This window comes from Panthera onca, chromosome D3 (assembly GCF_046562875.1).
Source record: "Panthera onca isolate mPanOnc1 chromosome D3, mPanOnc1 haplotype 2, whole genome shotgun sequence".
Lineage (NCBI taxonomy): Eukaryota > Metazoa > Chordata > Mammalia > Carnivora > Felidae > Panthera > Panthera onca.
In genome coordinates, this window is record NC_138350.1 from 80,065,296 (window position 1) to 80,083,668 (window position 18,373).

The following is an 18,373-nucleotide window of genomic DNA, read 5'->3' on the forward strand; positions in this document are numbered from 1 at the left end:
TTAGGAACCTAATAACCTCATCGTAACTTGGTTGTATCTGCAAAGACCCTATTTCCAAGTAAGGTCACATTCACAGATACTGGAGGTTAAGAGACATCTTTTGAGCACACAACTCAACGAGTAACTATGTATCCAATATGGGATCTTTCAAACTAATGAGAATTGTTTACGCCAAGACTCAAGGGCCCAGCAACCCCATGGTTCCCTATGGTTCATGGGGAACCATGATCTTTTTACATGTTTGTTACTTGTTTTTGAGAGAGCACAAGTAGGTAAGGGGCAGAGAGAGAGAGAGAGAGAGAGACAGGGAGGCACAGACTCCGAAGCAGACGCCAGGCTCCAAGTTGTCAGCACAGAGCCCAACACAGGGCTTGAACGCACAAACGGTGAGCTCATGACCTGAACCAAAAGTCAGACGCTTAACCGACTATACCACGCAGGCTCCCCAAAACCATGATCTTCTTAAAGCTCAAATCTGGCCATTTCATATTTCCGCTCGAAGTTCTTCATAGGTTAAAATCTCAACTCCTCTGCATGGAATGATCTGGTGCAGGTCTCCCACCTGGGTACCACCCTTTCCTTACGTCTCCCCTTCTTGCAGCTATATGAACTGTGTGTTTTCTGGAATCCGCCGAAATCCCCCGTGTCTTCTGCCCTGTACGTCTGCTTGTCTCGCTGAAATGCACCCAATCTTCTCGTAACAAATTTTTACTCATTCCTCACGTCTCGTCTCCAGAACTTCCTCCCCTGTGAGACCATGCCTCACCTCCCTGGGCAGTCCTACGAGCCCACAAGAGGGTCGGTACTGAGGAGAGAAACTTAAAAGTCAGAAAACAGGGGTTTGGGTCTGGGCTCCGTCACTTAGCAGCTATAACCTTGGGATAGTTACCTAACCTCTCTCTGCCTGTGCCCCTCCGTATAACAGGGGGGTATAAGTAGTACCACTTGAGGGTTAGTGTATGATTGAAATGAATTAAATGTGATACGCTCACAACAGTGACTGGCACGGGCTACGTGTTTCAATGTTAATTACGATCTGTGAATCATAGCTATTGTCAGATTCACAGTGTAATTTCTGGCATATGTTTTCCTCTGTAGATTACAAACTATTTGAGGACAAGGACTGTATTTTTCCTTTGTGCATTCCCAGCCTAGAATAGTCTCTGACATTCAAACATTTGTGGCGTAAAATGCAGAGGCCCCAAGCTGAAGAAAGGCATGGGGGAGTGGTTCCTCTTTCTCCAGGAAGACTTGTAGAGCCTTCAGAGGGATGAAGGCACAGGGACGCAAGAAACGAGAAATGTAATCACCACCACGGAGGGACAAACTCTTTATGCAGATGGTATCCCTGGGTGCCTAGATGCCGAGCTCATCACGGGCACTCAATAAATATGTTCAAAGAGGGGAAATCGGGGGGTATACAACAGGAGTGGAACAAAAGAAATATTTTTTTTTCCTTTTTAAACACCTCCGTGTGAAAATCATAGAAGGGATGTCGTGTGCCATTAATGTACAGATGTTGCTCAAATTTAAAGAAAGCTTAAGCTGGGGCGCCTGGGTGGCGCAGTCGGTTAAGCGTCCGACTTCAGCCAGGTCACGATCTCGCGGTCCGTGAGTTCGAGCCCCGCGTCGGGCTCTGGGCTGATGGCTCGGAGCCTGGAGCCTGTTTCCGATTCTGTGTCTCCCTCTCTCTCTGCCCCTCCCCCGTTCATGCTCTGTCTCCCTCTGTCCCCAAAATAAATAAAAAACGTTGAAAAAAAAAAATTTAAAGAAAGCTTAAGCTTGCAAACCAAGATGTCCAAAGAATCTCTTCACAATGTAAACCAAATTTTCCCACCTGAGGACTGAGAAATATTAAGGCATGTTATTTTATATATCAGTCTTCTGTGCCCCTCAGCATCTAAGAGATATTTCATTGTTAATATATGCAGGGTTAAAGTATGGGAAATCGGGGCGCCTGGGTGGCTCAGTCGGTTAAGCGTCTGACTTTGGCTCATGTCATGATCTCGTGGTTCGTGAGTTCGAGCCCTGCATCAGGCTCTGTGCTGACAGCTCAGAGCCTGGAGCCTGCTTCGGATTCTGTGTCTCCCTCTCTCTGCCCCTTCCCCACTCACACACAGTCTCTCTCTCTCTCTCTCTCTCAAATATAAATGAACATTTACAAATTTTTAAAAAGAAAGTATGGGAAATCTATTTGTTTTTATATGAAACATAATGACATTAGGAAACTTTACTAAATTCCACATTTCTTATCCTTTTACTCAGGTATCTGCCCCCCCCCCCCAATCTGAGTCACACAAACACAGAATGTATTTGAAATGAGGGCTCACAATACCAAGTACTTACTCTGAAAATATTACTTCCTAGAAAATGATCGAAACCAAGCCTTACCAATGTTTAGGATGCAAGGTGAGGATAACATCACGAAAGAGATCTGTGTTTTGCTTAATTCACTGTCTCTTAAAAATGCAAATTTCTAGAAAAATAAGTTCTCAAATCTGTAAAGCTTGTTCCCCCTTTATTTTTTTGTTGTGATTCAGAAATACAAGATATGAAAATTAGGTTACAATTCTGCCACAAAAGCTTCCAAAGTAGCAAACACAAGTTCTAATATATATCAAAATAGCCATGTGCATTCTTACACTTTAAAAATGTCTTTAAAGTTGCCCATCAAGCAAGTGTAAAATATAATAGCTATGAACTCCTCTTCAAAATATCAAATCTGCCATCACTGCAGCGAACTAAGCAAGATTTAGTCCAGGATATGGAAGGTTATGTTTAGTATGTACTTTTTAAAACTGAGTTACTAATAAGAACTAAGGACATGAGAAAGATACAAAGCATCGTATGTCAAAAACTATGAATATTTAAAAGTGTCCTCATGTGAGTAAGACATGTTTAAATTAGAACATGACATAATAAAATTAAATCTGTTGATGATATAATTCAGTAAAAAAAATTATCATGGTATTGCCTTCTTCTAGAAAGACAAAGACGTACAATTCTTTGAATTGAAGCAACTACTTCCTAAATGTTTTTGTCATCTAAATATTAGAAACGGTCTCTCAATGTTTCACTTCCAAGAATCGACAATATACGGTTTAACAAACAGATTTATAACTAAACGTATATACATATTAACGTAAAGAGGCCATTATGGACAGCATTTTTAATTCTCCCTCTCTCAGCTTTGAAAATTAAATATTAAAAAATACAGAAAAGAACAATTACCTCGACTTGGTTTTTTTGTAAAAAAAAAAAAAAACAAAAAAAACCTTTTTAAACCTTTTTTAGTAATGAAGGGTCCTTGAATATATTTTGGTATTTCTATGGATGAATGACATCAGGCATTTTTAAATAAATATACTCGCAAATACGCTATAACAAAACAATAAAACCAAAGCCGGCAGAGACAAGATTTAGAACCAACACTCACATAATAAACTGTTGTTGGCTACAAACAGAAAGCCAACATTTCATCAGAATTGTAATTAAACTCTTTCTGCCACAGGTAAGGCATAGACACTTCTGTTGAATCAATGACCCCTTTAAAAAAAAAAAAAAAAAAAAAAAAGCCAATAGCTTCCTGAACAATCTGACTCATGGTTTTTTGTTTTCCTTCCCCTGAGCAAAAACACAAGTCTACGTAAAAAAAAAAAAAAAAAGAATAAAAATTGAGCCAAAGAAGATAAAAAATAGAATTTGCCTTTGTCATACTTTCATGTTTCGGATGAAGTCAGATCTTTGCGTGATGCTGCTGAATTTCTATAATCCTTTACCAAACCCTTAGGGCCAGATGTGTTTCAGATTTCTTAATTTGTTAGATTTGGAAAAGGTATATGGGACATACACTGGATATTATGGAACATCTCCACAGAATCCGGGGCAATACCTACAATTAAACCCACTAGTGTCTCTTCAGGAAAAATGAGTAGTAGATGAAATGGATAAATCAAAACTATACAAGTGAATAATGGCACTAAATTTAGAAAGAGGAAAAAAAAAAAAAAAACCACCTTAGTTTTCAAAGCTTTCTGGATACAGAGCTTTGGCCCTTTGACATCTCTGACAAAAAAAGCCCATTCCCTGACATTTTGGTCTAAACAAAATCTGCTCTCGTGAGAGAGCTTCCAGTGGGCTGGGGATAATAGTTCCCACCATGGAACAGGGGCTCTTCAGTTTGTTCAGGTAGCAGATTCCCTGGAGGTAATAACAGTACAGTCTATGAGGATAACTTGAGGAGTGTATATTGAAATAACTGTGGTTAAATAGTTAACTGTATTAAATGAGACACCATCTTGGACTAGATTTTCATATAGACCAGCAGTAGAAAGTGCTGATATTCAAGGAACATTTAGGGGAGAAACAAATACAAGTGAGAAACATCCCGATATTAACATAAATGTTTTCCGTACATTAAGGAGACACAGTCATTACTCTCTCTCAGAGGCTGTGAAATACGACCTAACATAGTTTGCAAACAATAAACAGTGGCTGTAGGAGACTGAATCATGAAAGTACTGTGGCTCAACCCACCCCCACAAACTGCAATGAAGTCATTCCAAGCAACGTATATATTCGATAATAATTTCTTCTAACTTTGTCAGTGTTAAAGTATGCCATTCCCAGATCCTCATTAAAAGAACACCAGGAAATAAAGCCATGAAACATCTTACTTAAAAAAAAAAAAAAAAAAAAAAAGAAGAAGAAGTCATTTTGAAGTCAAGAGAGCCAAAAACTCAAGAGCAAAAAAGGTTGGCTATAATTTTTAAGTCTTTAATCTTTTGTATGCATAGTATATGCATACTTGTGTATGCAAGGAGGAGGGGGGGGTAGCATTATGAGGAAGGTGACTTGCCTTCAGCAGGGTAGCAAGTACAGTGATGGCGTGAAGCAGGGAACATCGGCCAAACTCATCAGAGGCACTTTATTGTAGAAATCCACTAAACTGAGCAACGGAGCTTGGGATCTAAAAACGGCAGTCACGGGGCCGAGAGGGCTCCAGGGCTATGTGACAGGAGTGATAACTGGGCTTCCTTACCATGGGGCATGGAGAGAAGGTTCTCTGGGTCCGCAGGAATCACAGAAACGATGGGTGATCATTTTCTTGCCAAGATGAGGATCTGTGAGCTCGGCCCTGTCCTATCTTCTTTTTCTTAATGAGGAAACCATACATGGACGCTCATCAGCCTTTCCTAAAAGCTACATGTATGCTACGAGAAGAATGTCACGCTTTTCTAAGTTTTTTCGTGCTTTAATTAACTCATGAGTTAATTTAAAAAGTCAAGTCAAAAAATTTTCACTGGCCATTTTTTGGTTTTGTTTTTGTTTTTTTACAAAAATAGTATAGCAGTATCAGCAAAACTGGAAAGGAAGGGATGGGAAGAATGGAAAGAGCCCTCTAACGGAATGGGCGGGCTCCACGTCACCATGGCTATTGAAGAAATTGTAAACTTTTAAGCTTCTAAGATTTTATTTCTCTTCAGAAAAAATTGGGGGAGGCTGCCTTTCCCCGTGAATGAAAAATGAGAAGTGCTCTAAGCATTCGCGTCTATCTAAAGAAGGCAGGAAAGCGTGATTTTTCCTACTGGAGGATACTTCTCTCCTTCCCTTCCACTGCACTGCCCTCTCTCATCCCCCTGTAGTTTTACGGGATCAAAGAGAGAGAGAAGCCACGAGTTTCCACCAGAAGCACAGGGAGTCAGGGGCTCTCTCGTGCATTCAGAGTCTCCAGCAATGTGTGAAACTCCTCTTGAATCAAATACACCATGTTAAAAAGAAGGGGGAAAAAAAAAAGGCTCCCCAAACCCACAGACTGCCTTTCGTGGAAGGTTAAGAATGTCCTCGAGACGTCGTCCTATGTATCATAAGGTACATTTCTGGGCTTAATCTCAGTGGAGGAAGAAAAAGAGAATAAATAGAAAAATGTAAATGATCACTCTGGAATGACGTTCTTTCCCCTGCTCACGGGCCCTCTGGTCCCATACGATCCTCATGTCTCCGCCTCAGACGATCAGGGGCCTCCCGTTCCATATTTGCATAGTATTAATAATATCACCGGGCGCTGAACATCTATCCCCTCGCCTGAGCCAGGTATCTGAAGAGCGCCGGTCCTATCTCACAGATTCAAAAGCAACACATTTAAGTGGCTGTAGGCCACAATCTGGGTCCCTTTAAGCAGCAGGCTGTTCAGATTATTTAGAAACAGTCTTTTCTCCCGGGGTAAGAATTAGGCAGTTTTGTCTGCAACTTCAGATTTCGCTCTCTGCATCATGCAGCGACGGACTATGCTGTCGAAACTTCCCAGGTAAAACAGAGCAATGGTGCGGAACAGGCCCATGGTAACCACCTGCAAGACAGAGACAGACCCCTGAGCTCGTCCGACAGCACAAAACAACAGCTCTCTTCAAGGGTTTGTTTTTAAGTTTTGTTTCTTTTGAGAGAGAAAGAGAGAGAGATGGAACATGAGCGGAAGAAGGGCAGAGAGAGAGGGAGAGAGAGAATCCCAAGCATGCAGGGCCCAATGTGGGGCTTGAACTCACGAACCGGGAGATTGTGACCTGAGCCGAAGTCCGACGCTTAACCAACTGAGCCACCCGGGTGCCCCTGATAAACGGTTTCTAAGACACATCTTCCAATCTGCTCCAAGGATAGGCACGATGAAAACCCCGGAAGTGTCAGGAGAACACAGAGGACAGGAGCTGTCCGCTCTGCACCCCTGGACGGCACGTGTCGTTCAGAGGTGTCACAGCGAAATATTTGTCCGATTAATAAACTCAAATTATACAAACAACAAAAATAGGTATTCCCACTAGTCCTAGGGTTCTACCAGCTAGGGAAGAGCCACTCCAGCATCCCAAATATCCAAACTACCATTAACGCTTTGTGGTGCAAGACTTACGTTCTGATCGCAAAAGTCAGACCGCATGCTCAGCGCTAACACTGTGGGGAGAAAGACACCGTGCTTGCCCTCCACGAGCTTATTAGATAATTGGAAAGACAACCAGCTGGAGGAGGTAATTACTGCGTCCAGTTGAGACAGCGGATGTCCATTAACTGTCACTCTTTCTGCCACTGCGCTCTCCCTAGGAATTTTTTAAATTCCTAGAAACACAAGGAGAGGCATTTTCAAATACACCCGTTCTCAAAAACCTTGCCTCCCACGTGCCCTTTTCCAGAAAAGTATTAGAAGAGTTAAAAAGGCACATTAAGCGGTCAACAAAGAAAAACAATGTCATGTGACCCAGGAGGCGGGGGACCCGGCCCAGATGAGAGGCAGAGGGGACTCCCGGACTTGCGGCAGTCAGTCCTGACGGGTGGCTCAGAGGCTCCAGGAAGGATTCCTTCCAGAAGGGGAAAGTGACAGAGTGCCTGATATGCCAGAGAGGAAATGAAGACGGTCATTGTTAATCATACATAGAAAAAGGCCAATAATGGTTCCGGGGAAAACAAAAGGTTGCACAAGAAAGGAAAATTGATAATGTGTAATACAGAGTTCGGCTGCGAATAGCATTTAAATAGCCAAAATAATGATGACCTCAAATACAGATCTAACCCAAATCGCAACAGAAGTAAAAAGGGGGGGTGCGAATAGAAGGGAGGTGGCTGTAAGCAGGAGGAGGGTGTGAAGACGAGCTAACTCCTCATCTGTCTGGGTAGAAATCAGCGGAGGGGGCCACGGCAGTCTAGACTCTGGATGCACCCTCGATGGAGATGTGGAGGCGAATCTCAGGAGGCCCTGCCCACAGGACAGCATGGCTGCGCGGGGGGCGGGCAAAGAGGGGCATGTGGCACAGGGGCCGCTGTTGCTCCGAGGGAGCCCTGAGAACACTGGTTCTCGGAAGGGCATGTCAGGACAACGCTGAAAAAACTAAGAACCAAAGGGAGGCTGGAAAAAGGCAAGGCGAGAGGGCCAGCAATGAGGTCAGTGGTTGCCCGGGGTTCAGGAGGAGGGAGGGAGGGATGAGCAGGCGAAGCACAGGAGAATGTTCGGGCTGGGGAACTATCCCACGTGACAGTCCAACGATGGTCACGTGGCAGCTATACACCTGTCAAAAGAGGTGTGACCCCAAGACTGAACCCTAATGCAAACCAATGACGTCTGCAGACTGGCTCATCAACGGCGACAACAGACCGTGCTAATTGATGCAAGATGCTAAGAATGGGGGAGCCGGGTGGGGACAGGAAGAGAGCTCCCTAATTTCAACTCAAATTTTTTTGAAACGTTTTATTTATTTTGGGGCGAGTGAGCATGAGCGGGGGAGGGGCAGACAGAGAGGGGGGCAGAGGATCCGAAGTGGGCTCTGCCCTGACCTCAGGGAGCCGGATGTGGGGCTCGGGGAACCCTGGGGTCGTGACCTGAGGGGAGGTCCACCCAGGCAACTCAGCCCAACCAACTGAGCCACCCAGGGACCCCTCAACTCAAATCTTCTATCAACATAAAACTGTCCTAAAAAATACAGTTTATTACTTGAAAAGAAAAAAACACCTAACGGAAAGAAAAACACATCAAGAAAAAGCAACTGTAACACCGCCTGCCAAAACACCAAAATACTTAAGTCCAAGGAATTTTACTGTCTTGGGAGTTTTCTGCAAAAAAGCAACATAAAAGGGGAGACTTGCAGTTGGTGGGTTGGTTGTAACAGTTGGTCAGAAAAGGAAGCGTGGGGATAGAGGGGCAGAGACAAAGTCTTGGAAAGAGGGGGAAGAAAGGCAGAGGGTGAGCGGGGTCAAAGGTCAGAGGGTTACCCCACGTGCCGTCACAGAAGCTGTTTACCTCAGTGGTACTGGGGAGCCACTGAGGGTTGCCATGCCAGGTGGGTCTGCAGTTCAGAAAAACCAGCGTGGAACAGTGATGGCGCTCTGGTGCACCGGGCCTGGGACGGGTGCTGTGAGACCCCCGGGATGGGGGGACCGCGCCCCGTGTCACCGGAGGGGCCGCCACCTGCCCCAGCTGGTTACTGCCAGGTGCCGTGAGGCCTTCTGATTTCCCAAGAGAAGTCCGAAATCTGCACTTTGTGTGGAAAATCTAATTAAAAAATTTTTATCTCAACAAGCACCAAACAGATGAACCAAACATTTTATAGGCCCTCGGGCCCCCAGTGGCGACCTCTGGCTCGCAGAGCGTGAGACCCAGGCAGGGAGCCGACCGCGGCGTCCCAGGCCCGAACTGCGAGAGCAGCGGCCGCTGGGTTAAGGAGCGGACCAGGGACTGGAGGGAGGGAGGGATGGACCTGACCCCTCACGCACGGGGCAGAACGAGGGGGGCCAGGGACGCCACCCACTGCCTCGTCGGGCTCCTGAGTGAACACGAACACCGATACTGATCACAGCGCCAACACGGAATCGGGGCCGGGATGCTGGGAAACAGGGCTCTACTGTGGGCAGTGCGGTCACAGCCCAGGGAAACGCCTCAAAGAAGCGTATTCGGCACCGGAGTGGAGGAAGCAGCTCCGTGCTCAAGTTTTAGGTTTGGCGTCACGGAAGCAGAAGGGACGAGGTGACCACACAGCACGTGAGCAACGCGGGCGGCGGCTCCAGCCAGCCTCCGAAGCTCCTAGCATGTGCCAGGCGCGGGCCGAGAGGGGCGTCACGTAGTACAGCCTCCGTCTCTAAGAGAAAGTCACAGAGTCGTGGAAGAGAAGAGTGAGGGAAACCCACACCCGAGCCATTTGGGTTTTCAGTCTAGACACGGTCGGCGGCACGTAACTTCGTACCTGGTTATAAACTACCCATCAGCGTAGACAGGCCCCTTCGCGGGCAGCCTTCTCTCCGTCTACACTCCACCATCCGCCATCGGGTCTGTGCAGAGCCAGCCCTCCGTTAGGACACTTGTTATATGACATGGCACGGGTAGCACTTTTTTGTCTGTGTCTCCCCCTAGCCCGTAAGCCCCTGGGGCTGGAGACATTGCTCCCTTCTGATTCTGCACGCGGCACATCCACAAGCGGTTAGCTTCCGTGTGGCCTGGATGGACCAGAATTTGTGGAAGAGTAGGCTCTGCGTTGAATCCTTGACTCGTTACCTCCCTAGGCTTAGTTGCCCGTGACCTGACTCGCCTAGGAAAGGTGTTCTGTTCCGATACCCAGTACCTTCCATCACTCTACCGCAAACACTCGGATCGGTGGTTCTCAGACGAGAACCCGGACGAACACCCCGAGGGCGGAAGCGGCCTTCCCTCTCTGTGTCCACAGCGCCCAGAACACAGAAGACCTCTCCCCTGTCGGAAGCCCTCCGGTGGTGTCTTTAACCTATGTCCGAGTTTCGTGTCCCTGACACAGGGAGGGAGACAACGGATACGGCCCCATCCTCAGATGAAGTCACTGAGTCTTCCTTTAGCCTTTTCTCATTGGGGTTCAATGAAAGGCACTGTCTGTCTGTCCGTCTGTCCGTTGACGTAGGCATAGCTCACCTGCTGGAGCCCTTCAGTAATAGAAGTCACAGGAGCCATTCCACAGGTCAGGGATGAGAGCATGTACCCATCTGAGCCAATGGAACTGTTAAAATTTCCTTGCTAAAAGAAAAGGAAAAGAGGCAACGGTAGTAACCAGGAAAGGAAACAGCACGGCAGAAACAACGAAGCGGGCCACTCTAGGTGGCATACCAGGGTGACAGAGCCTACGTCGGAGCTCACAGATGAATGTGACCTTGGCAGATGGGCTGGAATAGTGACACAGGTGGTTCCCAAAATGTACATCCGTGGACGCTGGGGCTCCTGAGACCCTTTCAGGGGATCCAGGAGGACAAAAAGATGGTCATAACAATACGAAGACCTTAATCGCCTTGTCGCTGAGTGACATCTGCACCGACGGGCGAAACTGCTAGCTCGTTAGCACAAACCACAGTAGCAGCACCTCCCCACTGCCACATGCACTTGCAGTAATAATGTACAGAAATTTAAAAAGTCTTTAAAGAGGCGCCTGGGTGGCTCAGTGGGTTGAGCGTCTGACTTCGGCCCGGGTCATGATCTCATGGCTCGTGAGTTCAAGCCTCCGTTCAAACTCCTTGCTGTCAGCGAAGAGCCTGCCTCGGATCCTCTGTCCCCCTTTCTTCTGCCCCTCCCCCACTCTCTCTCTCTCTCTCTCTCTCTCTCTCTCTCCAAAATAAACAAACATTAAAAAAAAATCTTAAAATAATTTTTAAATGTCAGTTGTGCTTTAAAATGCCCTTGATAGGGGTGCCTGGGTAGCTCAGTGGGTTGAGTGTCCAACTCTTGACTTTGGCTCAGGTCATGATCTCACGGTTTGTGAGTATGAGCCCCACACAAGGCTCTGCACTGACAGTGTGGAGCCTGCTTGGGCTTCTCTCTCTGCCTCTCTCTCTCTGCCCCTCCCCTGCTCGCTTGCTCTCTCTCAAAATATATAAACTTAGAAAAATTTAAAAATAAAATAAAATGCCTTTGATAAAGCAATAAAATTACTCATTTTTTTTAAATTTTTTTTTTTAACATTTATTTATTTTTGAGACAGAGAGAGACAGAGCATGAATGGGGGAGGGTCAGAGAGAGAGGGAGACACAGAATCCAAAACAGGATCCAGGCTCTGAGCTGTCAGCACAGAGCCCGACGCGGGGCTCGAACCCACGGACCGCGAGATCATGACCTGAGCCGAAGTCGGACGCTAAACCGACTGAGCCACCCAGGCACCCCTAAAATTACTCATTTTATTAAATCTCAACCCTTAAGGGCAAGTCTTAAGAGCCTACGTCACAAAAAGAGAGGGCACACCCAGCGCCTTCTGCTGTGTTCCGTACCCAAGGGGGACGGCTGCCCAGCAGAAAGGCCCTCCTCTGACTGTTTAAGTCATGAAAATTAATCTGTGGTTATTCAGACTTGGGTATTTGGAAGACATTTTGTGGAACAAGAATGACAGGAGCCTGTGACTTCAAGGAAAGCTGGCAGCAGCTTTTATGGTCAATGTTAACATCTGAGCTTTCAAGGAAAAATTACGATTTGTGAAAACCTGTCCGCCATTGTGAGACTGTCAGCTGCCCAATATGTAAAGACTTTTATGATAAGACCAGCAGTGATACGAATGGATGAAATTTGGTTTTTTTTTGTTTTTTTTTTTTTTTGGTAACTCAATGAACCCATATTTTCCACATGACGGATGCATAACATTACAAAATCATGAATGGGTACAAAACATGCAAAGTGCAAAGACCAACGGGTTTTAATGTAACAGAGAACAAAAAGTTCATTAATGTGGTTTCCAATTCCACACTGTAATTAACCTTTAAGAAACTACTATTCATCCGGTTTGGGTTTAATATCAAAGAAGAATGTCTGCAATTCTCTGAAAAGCCTATTTAATATTCCTCCGTTTCCTAACTACATATCTGTATAAGGGCAGATTTTTTTTTATATCCTTCACTCCAAACAACATTTTAGGGCAGGCGGAATGCGGAGGCAGTGATAAGAGTCCAGCTGTCTTCTCTTCACAGAAACATTAAAGACGTTGGTGAAACGTAAAACAATGGCACTTGTCTCGCTGAAGCTGTGTTTTGGAAAACTATTATTGTAGGAAAATTGCATTAAGATGTAATGGGTTAAATTGTGGTTATTTTAAGCGGATTAATAAATACTTTTTAGATTATGCATTTGCAGTTTCTAATACGGCAAGCATTGATAATATAAACCTGTAAAGAAATCACTGGGATGGTCAATAGTTTCCCGTGGAAAGTGGCCAAAAAATGAAGTTTCAAGACCACCTGACTCAAGGAGCCCTGCCAACATACAAAGAGCTATTTCAGATCGTTCAAGGCACGGGCTGTGTCCGCTTTGATCTGAGAGGAGCAGGAAAAGCTAAGTCCGCTCCATCCACTCCTGCCATCTTTCTGTGCCTTTTTTTTTTTTAATGTTTATTTCTGAGAGAGAAAGTGCAAGTGGGGGAGGGGCAGAGAGAGAAGGGGACGGAGGGTCTGAAGCGAGCTCTGCACGGACAGCAGTGAGCCCCACGTGGGGCTTCAACTCACGGACTGTGAGACCCCGACCTGAGCCAAAGTCGGACGCTTGGCCAACTGAGCCACCCAGGCGCCCCACTTCTGTGCCTTTGAGCACAGGGCACAGGTCTCCCAACTGGCTGTATCTTAATGGAGTTCGATACTTCTCGTATCCTGCTCAGCCGGTGCTCGTGCAACAGTGCATGCGGCCCTTCAGGGAGGCTGAGCGGCCCGCTGACACCTCATTGCACGGGTCCTCAAATCTCCCACGTGCGGCGTAGGCCTGAAGTTTACAGACATCCCCCGTTGGTGTGTGTTCTTCTGCACGTGGGCTGACAGGATGTTGTCAAAAGTGTGTGGCAGTCGGGGCGCCTGGGTGGCTCGGGTGGTTAAGCGTCCGACTCTCGGTTTTGGCTCGGGTCGTGATCTCACAGTTCCGGAGTTCCAGCCCCGCAGCGGGCTCTGTGCTGACAGAGAGGAGCCTGCTTGGGATTCTCGCCCTCCCTTTCTCTCTGTGCCCCTCCCCTGCTCTCGCTCTCTCTCTCAAAACAAACCAACCAACACCTGAAAAAGAAAAAAGTCTGTAGCACATACGTTGTTTTAGAAGATGGCAGGCTCCAAATAGACTCAGCAGCCTGGAGGCACATTATCTGGGTGGACAGGATGGTGGCCCGGTGGGGTTGGACACACTTCCTTGTTAGTGAGCATTTGGGAAAAATGGCACTGGGGAGCAGGGAGGTGGAAGGAAAAGTCCTTCGTCAAGGAGTCAGGCAGTTAATCAAGTACCTAACATCGCCTACAAGTGCGAGTGCTGTGGGCAAGCAGCAAAAGGCAGCAGGGCCAGACATGGAACGTGGTCCCCACTACTGACACACGGCTCGAAGGTCTCACGTTCTTTTTAAAGAACCAAAGTTCCCAGGCATCCTTACTCATCAATCTGTTCCTAAGGTTAAGATATGTACTTAGTTTCCAGAAGCCTACTACTTTACATGGAATCAATAAAGCATCTAAGGGAGAAGAGTGGCGTCCAACATGCGACATGAATGTGACCCAGAAGCAACAATGACTTACGCTTTAAAATAAGCCCTGGGACAAACATCGTATCTCTTTTCAGAAATCCAGCATCACAACTATTAATGAAGAAAACAAGGACTGTACTTACTATGGCATCCTTAACAATTTGTTTGGCCACTTGCTCTGGTTTGCAAACAGATACGGTCTCTGAAATCAGACGAGTCTCCAGAGGCTGAAGGTGGGAAAAAAAATGGATGCATCAGCACCATTATTGCCCATTAAGTTAAAGAACAAATAGTTCTTTTTTTTTTTTATTTTTATTTTTTACATTTATTTATTTTTGAGAGACAGAGAGAGACAGAGCACAAGCGGGGCTGGGGCAGAGAGAGAAGGAGACACAGAACCGGAAGCAGGCTCCGGGCTCCGAGCTGTCAGCACAGAGCCTGACGCGGGGCTCGAACTCACGGACCGCGAGATCGTGACCTGAGCCGAAGTCGGACGCTCGACCGACTGAGCCACCCAGGTGCCCCAAGAACAAATAATTCTTACAACCCTCCTTCCCCTTCTTTGTAAATAATTCCAGTTTTCCACCTTTGAGCAGATTCCTACTTTTAGAATCCGGTCCATCTGGATTCTAACTCGGTTTCTACCTGGTTACTGTATAAAATTTAGTGCAGTAGCTGAAGCAAGATCAGGAGGCCCTTGCCACTCTCCGTTGGACACATGTGGTCTCGGCTCCAGTGGGGACCACCAGAGCTGGAATAAGAAAACGCCACTGGGACCATCCTGGTAGACGCCTCACTGCTGGCCAGACACCTGACCGGCAGTGTTTATGCAGAGCCTCGACCGTGTGTCCTGAGCAAGATGACCAGCGTCTCCGTTCTGACCATACTCCCAGGCTAGCAAAAGACTGACACGCGGACAGAGCTGAGGCCCTGGGTCGAGACAGCCCCAGCCCAGTCCCTGTTCAACAATGCCGCTGCTTCTTAAAGGACCTGAGGAGGAGGCGGGAAGGAGGAAACTGGGACAGAAAACACCGAGGGGCCCCTGGACAGGCTGTGCTCTCATTACCAGGCTGGGGCATCAGCACCCCAAATCAAAGGTGGTTAAAGGTCCACCTCAGTTGTCTCCTTTCCTGAATTTTTAAAAAAAAATTTTTTTAACGTTTATTTATTTTTGAGAGAGAGAGAGACAGAGCATGAACGGGGGAGGGTCAGAGAGAGAGGGAGACACAGAATCTGAAACAGGCTCCAGGCTCTGAGCGGTCAGCACAGAGCCCGACGTGGGGCTTGAACTCACGGACCACAAGATCGCGACCCGAGCCGAAGTCGGATGCTTAACCGACTGAGCTACCCAGGCGCCCCTCCTTTCCTGAATTCTTAACTGGAAGTCCTTTCTCTTTTCATCTTTGCATGTTGCTGCCTTAATATATATTATAGCTACTTGTATGTTTGTATTTTACCTCCTAAGTTCTTTGTGGGAAAGGGCTCCCCCCCACACTTTTTTTTATCTTCCTTAATGTGACATAAACACGTGCTCAGAAATTCTTTAAAAGGGAGTTTCAGTTTGAAGTTTTAAATCTTAACGCCTTAAACTGCGTGAAACTATACATATTTTTTTACCACGTAGGATTGAGAAAATTAAAATAAAGAACAGAATGTATTTTCTTAAATTGGAAAAGCATAGCACTTCATAAAAGTCAAGTACTTCTTGATGAACCTGAATTAAGAGAAGGGTTCTTCTGAAAGTGCCTTGCTCCTTCTTCCAGACCACCAGGCCACACACACAGTAGACTGAAAAGCACTATGGCGCCCCCTGCAGGGCTCACACATCGACATAGAATTTCATTTATCCAAAGTTGGCTCAACACTACACCAGAGGGAAAAAAACCAACTTAAGATCAAAATCAGATCTTCCCAGGGAAATCACCACTTTTTGTCAGCTTTGGCTTCAAACAGAAAAGACTGCTTACCAAATGTTACAAATCCGCTTAGCGGGCCCCTGCTCATTCTAAGACAGGGCGTTTGGCTTACATTTACTTCTTTGAAATAGTTGTAATTTTAAGAGGCAGACTCAAAAAGAAGTGAATAGGGAAAAAAACGTTCTAAATCATACACATCTTTTTGCAAATACACAGTCTATGGAGCATAAGTGCCAATTTTTATGCTGCAGAAACTCGCACTTACTAAAGCATTACTACGAAGGAAAAGAAAACCAATCAACGCCCATTCAAGGTAGTTAAGTTCTGGCCGATTCCTTTCTTCTCCACTTGATTCATGTGCTCGGAGGATGCCTACAACGCATCAAGGCAAGGAAGAAAGAAGTTCCTTTGAACAACGTGCAAAGCTTGCATTCAGCTCAGTCTGTCATTGTGTGTGATGTACCTGTCCAGTGCGGATAAGCATCATAGAGAAAAGCAAAGCCAGAGGAAAGGATGGTGAGTGTTCCAAGGGACTGACATTTGAGAGACAGAGGGTCAGGGAAGTCCTCTCAGGGTGATGTCTGTACAGAGATAGAAAGAAACAAGGGATGAAGCCATTTGAACATCCAGAGAGAGGGGGGAGCAAGCGTAAACAAAGCCCACAGGTGAGGACAGCCTGGGCAAGCTCAAAGAACAGATGGGGGGCTCTGGTAGGGCTGAGGGCAACAGAAGACACCACTGTGGACAGGTGGCCAAGGTCCACATAGTGCAAAACCCAATGAGCTGCAACACCTTTGGATTCGGGGCACCCGGGTGGCTCAGTCAGTGAAGCTGCTGACTTTGGCTCAGGTCACGATCTCACATAGGGCTCTGTGCTGACAGCTCAGAGCCTGGAGCCTGCTTCGGATTCTGTATCTCCCTCTCTCTCTCTGCCCTTCCCCCACTCGTGTTCTCTCTCTGTCTCTCAAAAATAAATAAATGTTAAAAAAAATTTTTTTAAAAGAAAAGACCTTTAGATTCTACTCTAGGCATAATGGGAGCCACTGGGGCCATACTAACACATGACAAGACCAACATGTGCGTTTTAATACTAACTTTAAAGGAGTGAAAATTAAAAATTCAGTTTTATGATGGCGGGGGGGGGGGGGGTCCCACTAGCTGCATTCAAGTGTTCAACAGCCACAATGTGACTACCAGATTGGAGAAGGCAGACACAGAACATTTCCATTCTAGAGCATTCTATTAAACCGTGCTGTTTAAGAAGGGTTTTTCTGGTTTTGTTTTTGGCTTTTTTTTTTCTTCCTTGCAGAAGAGGTGTTTGAACAGGGGAGTGACAAGACCTGACTTACAGTATAAAAGGATCACTGGTCACTATATGAGGAACAGACAGGGGGTCAGGAAGAGGGGCAGAAGCAGCACACCAGTTTGAAGATTATGAAGAGCAGTTCCGGCAAAAATACCAGCAGCTACCATTACGAGGATGGTACTGACAGCTGCGGTCTGAAAAAAAACGGGCCAATTCAGGACAAGTTCTGAGAGTAGAGCCAGGAGGAAGTGCTCGGGTCAAGACGTGTGGTGTGGGAGGAAGAACCAAGGCTGGCTTCTCGGTTACCAAGGAGATGAAAAGCAATGAGGGGCAATGAGAGGGAATCAAACATTCTGTTTTTGAAACGCTAAGTCTGAGGTGCCCCAGCAACCAGGTGTTTAAGTCCAGAGGAGAGGATATTATTTCTAAAGAGTATCCTCTCATTTGCTAAAAATGCAGGCTGTATTCGTGAAGATAATACCTTATTAATTAAGTAAGCCTTTGAAGATTATTAGCAAAACTCATGGCCTTGGAAAATATGGGCTGTGTTCTCTAAGACTCCACATGAGAGTTCTGGAAAGTTCAGAGGCCTCTACCTTGCACATCAATTGTAAAGAACGCAGTTTTCTGTATGATGAAAATGACTCCAGGCTGAGGGGTGGAAAGTCAGAAAATTGAAAAAGGAAGATTTACAACATTAAAGGCTCGAAACAGAGGAATACTTACCTTTGTTTTGTTTTCTTCCGCAAACCCAGGGGTATCTGTGTCGGGCGGGTAGGCCACTGTGACGTAGACGTTATATGGCTTCACCTGCATTTCGGAAACAACATATGCCCCTTCAGTAAACAAGGTCCAATTCTGCAACGACCCTTAGCCACCTGCACCGGCCACCAGGCAAACGTCGTGAATCCTGCCCTGATTTTCCCAAGGCAGGATGTGGCTCTGGGTGGAGAACCAGCACCGACTGGGTCAGGAAAACTCCTCTCCATGAAGATCGTTTGGAAATAAAGGCACAGGGTTCACCCCAACAACCTCTACTCCCGAAAACAGCTGGCGGAGATTCACCTCCTTCTGAGTGCTGCCCACCCCCACTGAGCAGGCAAGGCCCTAGGAGCTGTCCAGGAGGAAGGTGGACAGCTAAAGGGAGGTCTCCACCAGCCCCTGCCCAATAGGGAGTCAGGAGTCACTTGTAC

The 18,373-nt window shown here is 46.3% G+C and overlaps 1 protein-coding gene and 1 long non-coding RNA gene across 3 annotated transcripts in view; both read right to left on the bottom strand.

Annotated features, from left to right (window-relative positions):
• Positions 1-1,523: 1,523 nt before the first annotated feature.
• On the bottom strand, positions 1,524-3,957 carry LOC145712998 (uncharacterized). Its single transcript, XR_014135908.1, has 2 exons — positions 1,791-3,957; positions 1,524-1,554 (listed from the first exon to the last, which is right to left on the bottom strand). It is a non-coding gene; the product is annotated as an uncharacterized LOC145712998 (long non-coding RNA).
• Positions 3,958-4,755: 798 nt separating this feature from the next.
• KDSR (3-ketodihydrosphingosine reductase) overlaps positions 4,756-18,373 on the bottom strand; it is a 37,055-nt gene continuing 23,437 nt past the window's right edge. Inside the window, exons 7-11 of one of the 2 annotated variants that reach the window (XM_078435162.2) lie at positions 17,907-17,990; positions 14,102-14,185; positions 10,412-10,513; positions 8,777-9,013; positions 4,756-6,349 (exon numbers count right to left, since the gene is read on the bottom strand). In XM_078435162.2, coding sequence (XP_078291288.1) covers positions 6,230-6,349; positions 8,777-9,013; positions 10,412-10,513; positions 14,102-14,185; positions 17,907-17,990 — 627 coding nt within the window. In that variant the 3' untranslated portion in view covers positions 4,756-6,229. The remainder of the gene's footprint in view (positions 6,350-8,776; positions 9,014-10,411; positions 10,514-14,101; positions 14,186-17,906; positions 17,991-18,373) is intronic. The other variant, XM_078435163.2, reaches the window with a different exon arrangement.